Raw genomic sequence first — 5,229 nt, 5'->3', positions numbered from 1 at the left:
TATATATATATAAAAGAATGAAATCTTGCCATTTACAACAACCTGGATGGATCTAGAGTTTATTATGCTAAACAAAATAAGTCAGAGTAAGACAAATACTATATGATTTCGCTCGTGTGGATTTAAGAAACAAAATAAATGGGCAAAGAAAAAAAGAGAGAGAGAGAAGCAAACCAAGAAACACACTCTTAACTGTAGAGAACAAATTTACCAAAGGGGAGGGAGATGGGAAATGGGTGAAATAGCTGATAGGGATTTTGGAGTGCAGTGGTCCTAATGCATGTTGGGTCATATGTGGAAAAGTTGAATCACTATATTGTATACTGAAACTAATTTAACACTGTATGTTAACTACATGGAACTTACATAAAATCTTTAAAAAATAAAAAAAAAATAGAGTGATGAATAAATAAAGCCCATGTGCTTAAAAATTAATCATTTTATTTATTTATTTATTTTCTTTTCTAAGTAGTCACCTCCACCACATGGAACTAAGCAATGATACACAAATTTCAGAGTTTCTTCTTCTGGGATTTTCAGAGGAAGCAGCATTACAGCCCCTCATATTTGGGCTGTTCCTCTCCATGTACCTGATCACTGTGTTTGGAAATTTGCTCATCATCCTGGCTGCCATTTCTGACTCCCCCCTCCACACGCCCATGTACTTCTTCCTCGCCAACCTGTCCCTTGTGGACATCTGCTTCACCTCCACCACCGTCCCCAAGATGCTGTGGAACATCCAGACTCAGAGCAAATTCATAACCTATGCAGGCTGCCTCAGCCAGATGTATTTTTTCTTACTCTGTGTAGAGTTGGATGACTTTCTCCTATCTGCAATGGCCTATGACCGGTTTGTGGCCATCTGTCACCCTTTGCACTACACAGTCATCATGAACCCCCAGCTCTGTGGACTGCTATTTCTGGTGTCCTGGATCATCAGTGTTCTGAATTCCTTGTTACAAACCTTAATGGTGTTGCAGCTGTCCTTCTGCATGGGCATGGAAATCCCCCATTTTTTCTGTGAACTCAATCAGATGATCCAACTTGCCTGTTCTGACATCTTTCTTAATGACACAGTGATGTATTTTGCAACTGTGCTGCTGGGTGGTGCTCCCCTGGCTGGGGTACTTTACTCTTACTCTAAGATAGTTTCCTCCATACGCAGGATCTCATCAGCTCGAGGCAAGTACAGAGCATTTTCCACCTGTGCATCTCACCTCTCCGTTGTCTCTTTATTTTACTGTACAGGCCTAGGTGTGCACCTTAGCTCTGCTGCCACCCAGAGCTCCCACTCAGGTGCAATAGCATCAGTGATGTACATAGTGGTCACACCCATGCGGAACCCCTTCATCTACAGCCTGAGGAACAGAGACATAAAGAGGGCTTTGAAAAGAATCGCTGGGATTCCAGTGACATAAGGGCCAGTTGTCCTGGGCTGATGATTGCAGGGCTCAAAGCCTCAGAGCTAGAAAGTGCATTCTTTGATTTGACTTTGGAAATATAATCTGTTTTTTCTATTTATTTCCCAGAATTTCATTTGACTTCAACTTCTCCATATTTTTTAAGTAACTTACTTTTTAAGCATCTGCTCTGTCCTATACACAGGGAGTTCCCCCTTTGTCCATTTTCTACTTTTTCAACTTTTTTTTCAGTTTTGATAAAAATATTTGGGAATTCCCATTTATTTCATGGGGTAGCATGGATTTCTTAAAAATAATTTCTACTCAAACAACATATATCATTCCAAGTAATTTTTCTCCTGGTTTACTAAAAGGATAGTTGTGAGTTATATTATTTATATGGAAAAAAACTACTTTTGATAACAAGGCTATTTGTATAATTTTATAATACAGGAAAGTATGAGACCACAGGTTTTCACTTGTGCACAGCAATACTTTGTCCGTCACTGCCTAGACTTCTCATTCTGACAATGTAGACTAATACAGTTCATCTTATAGGTAAGCCATTGCATTCCATTCTTCTTCTTCTCTTCATGTACTCCTATGCAGCTGTATCCACAGTGCCTACCACAGTGATTGGCAAAATGATTACAAAACACAGGTCTCCAAATGGAGTGTACAACAGAAACACATATTCGAATAAATAGATTAACTTCATATGGCCCTTGAGCCAAGGAAGATCTTAAACATGATGAAAAAATTGAAATGATACTGGATATTTCTGAGCAAAACATTTCATTTTGTGCTGACCATTGACTCGCTGAAGTATGGAGTTAGTTTGGTGTCCATGTACTAGAGTTGTATTTTTCCATGTTTTCCAAAAACATGTTTATGGCATTTTTACTGAATCATCTTCCTCTTTCTGCTGCATATAGATAGGACTCTTTCCACTGATCTAAAGGAAATATCTTTTTTCTAAATTTTGTCATAACCATGATATGGGCAATGTTTGAACAATATCAATATTATCCTATAAGGTTGTCTCCTTATTTTATTGTACAGGTATAGGAGTGTGCCTTAGCTCTGCTGCTACCCAGAGCTCACACTCAGGTGCAACAGCATCAGTGATGTACACGGTGGTCACACCCATGCTGAACCCCTTCATCTACAGCCTGAGGAACAGAAACATAAAGAGGTCTCTGAAAAAATTTATTGGAAAGTAAACTACAAAAGGACCAATTATCCAGGGGAACTTACATTACACATGATGTAGAACTCAAAGCCTGAGAGCCAGAAATGATAATTCTTTGGTCAGATTGTGGAAGTAGAAACTAATCCTTCTATTGATTTCCTGGAATATCCCTTTTTTTGACATCAACTTCTGTGTACAATATAAGTAACCTACTGTATTAACTGTTCTGCTCTCTGGGATCTACCAGTGTTTTCCTACTCTTGTGAATTAATTCCCAATTTTGGACAATATTGGAAATTCCTATTTATCTCATGAGATTCCATATATTTGTTAAGAATAATTTCTCCAAAATTAAATATATCATACTGGATAATTTTTCCTATGTTTTACTAAAAAAAAATCATGGGTTGTAATATACTATAGATAAAACCACATTTGGCACAATTTATAAAATTCCATAAGTGAGGGAAGTCTGATACCACAGCTCGCCACTTCTGTATCCATCATTCCTTCAGATATTTGTTCTCTTTAAAATGTGGATGTTAACCTATCATGTGTTTTATAATAAGACATTGGGGTTTATTCTCCTCCTTAGCATCCTGTTTTCTTATTTCAGCTTAGTGTCTACACAGTCACTGGCAAAACTAATAATCAGATTCGTGTCTCCAGTTGTAGTCTACATAGAAACACGAAATTCAATGAATAGCTTGACATAATATGGCTGTAGAGTCAGAGATATAGCACAATTTGACTCATACATTTATTACTATGAAACCTAATGGTTTCATGCTGCACATCTGTTTATCGATGATGAGTTATTAGCATCCATGTGAAGAGGGTCCATCATTGGGTTGAAAAATCATTTGCATAATTATGTTTCCTATTTCACTGTGTTCCTTCTGCCTGCAAATTTTCCATGACTCCTTATATATATGATTCATTGGAGTACAATTACATATAATAAGCTGCATGCATTTAATGTACATAAATTGCTGAATTATGGGAGACATACAAAAATTAAGATTATAGAGGGGGTGTGTGGAAATGTCACATGCAGTGTGAAGGGTGTGCCTCCCTCAGCGTAGAGCCCAGAAAGGGGATGCCTGGACTTCAGTGCCACTGCTCTTGCTTTGTCCTTGTCACAGTCACCCTCCTGGGAGGTGTCCCATGACCTGTGTGATGATTGTCTAGGAGGACCAGGAGATGAAATGAAACATGACATGCTATTGATGAGGGAAGTGAACATTTCAGAGAATTAAGTCACATTGCATTTCAATATAGGACAGGTGGAAATGGTGATCAAAGTCTTCTTAATAGAGATTTCTTGGACAGAAACATATACCCAAACACTTCCAATTATATCTGTGAATGATTTTTTTAAACAACACCATCATCATCAGCTGTAGAGTATAGCACATTAGCCCAGTTACAGATAGTGGAATTTAATCTCAGGACTGCTAGGACCTACATATTGTCTAAATATGCCAAGGACATATTTGTGTAATATCACCATCCCATTAATTTTACGACACCCATAAGAAGTATCATCTCGGTTGAAACTCCTGATACAGCCTCATCAATAAGAAAATAGACAAAAAAAGAACAACGTTCCAAAGCCCAGAAAAGTAAGCTGACAGATAACACAGATCATAAAGAGAACTTCCCTGAGGATAGAACTAGGTTGATGTGGTGACGCAGTCAGGCAAAACTGGTTCTGATATCCTGCCATTTGCAATGACATGGATGGAGCTAGAATGTATTGTGCTATGCAAAATAAACAGGTAAAGACAAATAGCATATGATTTCACTCATTTGTGGAATTTAAGAAACAAAACAGAGGAACATATTGGAGGGGGAGGGGAGAGAAGAAAGGGAAACAAACCACAAGAGACTCTTAATGGAAACAAACTGAGGTTGATGGAGAGAGGTGCATGAGGGATGGGCTAGATGGGTGATGCCTAAGGAAGGCAGTTGTCATGATGAGCACTGGGTGTTACATGTAAGTGATGAATCACTGAATTCTACTTCTAAAACCAATAATGCACTGTATTTAACTAAGTAAAATATAATTAATGATAATAAAAGAGTTATTAAAGCTGGATAGATTGGTAAAAACAAAAAGATGATGAATAGTGCTTGCAACTGGAGGCAAGGGAAGAACATCATTTAAAAAGCAAATTGGGGGCATCTGGGTGGCTCAGTTAGTTAAGCATCCCACTCTGGCTCAAGTCATCATCTCCTGGTTCATGGGTTCAAGCCCCATGTCAGGCTCTGTGCTGACAGCTCAGAGCCTGGAGCCTGTTTCATGGATTCTGCCTCCTTCTCTCTCTGCTCCTCCTCTACTCATACCCTCTCTCTCTCTCTCTCTCTCTCTCTCTCTCTCTCTCTCTCTCTCACACACACACACACACACACACACACATAAATAAATAGATAAATAAATAAATAAATAAAAGTAAACTGGGCTCAAAATCCTTCATTACGCTTTTCTGATATTGCAGTGGCTTTTTATAAAACATATTTTTTGTAAAAATGTTTTAAGGTGAAAGCTCATGAAGGTGAAATGTTAAAAAAAAGATTACATATTTTGTGGCTCCATTTGTGTATAATTCAAAAAGATGCACAGTAAGTTTTTTT

At 38.0% G+C, this 5,229-nt stretch overlaps 1 protein-coding gene and 1 pseudogene across 1 annotated transcript; both read left to right on the top strand.

Moving 5' to 3' along the window:
• Nucleotides 1-584: 584 nt before the first annotated feature.
• On the top strand, nt 585-1,418 carry LOC115274918 (olfactory receptor 7A10-like). The gene is made up of 2 exons (XM_029918453.1): nt 585-932; nt 1,218-1,418. The coding sequence occupies exons 1-2, from the start codon at nt 585-587 to the stop codon at nt 1,416-1,418; spliced, it is 549 nt and encodes a 182-aa protein (XP_029774313.1).
• A 2,353-nt stretch (nt 1,419-3,771) lies between these two features.
• LOC115274356 overlaps nt 3,772-5,229 on the top strand; it is a 3,237-nt pseudogene continuing 1,779 nt past the window's right edge.

This window comes from Suricata suricatta, chromosome 12 (genome assembly GCF_006229205.1).
Source record: "Suricata suricatta isolate VVHF042 chromosome 12, meerkat_22Aug2017_6uvM2_HiC, whole genome shotgun sequence".
Lineage (NCBI taxonomy): Eukaryota > Metazoa > Chordata > Mammalia > Carnivora > Herpestidae > Suricata > Suricata suricatta.
The sequence above is the reverse complement of the archived record's forward strand: the minus strand, read 5'-3'. Positions and strand labels throughout refer to the sequence as shown.

Excerpts from the sequence above, each read along its gene's own strand:
- LOC115274918 (XM_029918453.1), top strand. The coding sequence starts at position 585 with ATGTACCTGATCACTGTGTTTGGAAATTTGCTCATCATCCTGGCTGCC. Across the intron at positions 933-1,217 it reads TGCTATTTCTGGTGTCCTGG|CTCTCCGTTGTCTCTTTATT; the intron begins ATCATCAGTGTT and ends TGTGCATCTCAC.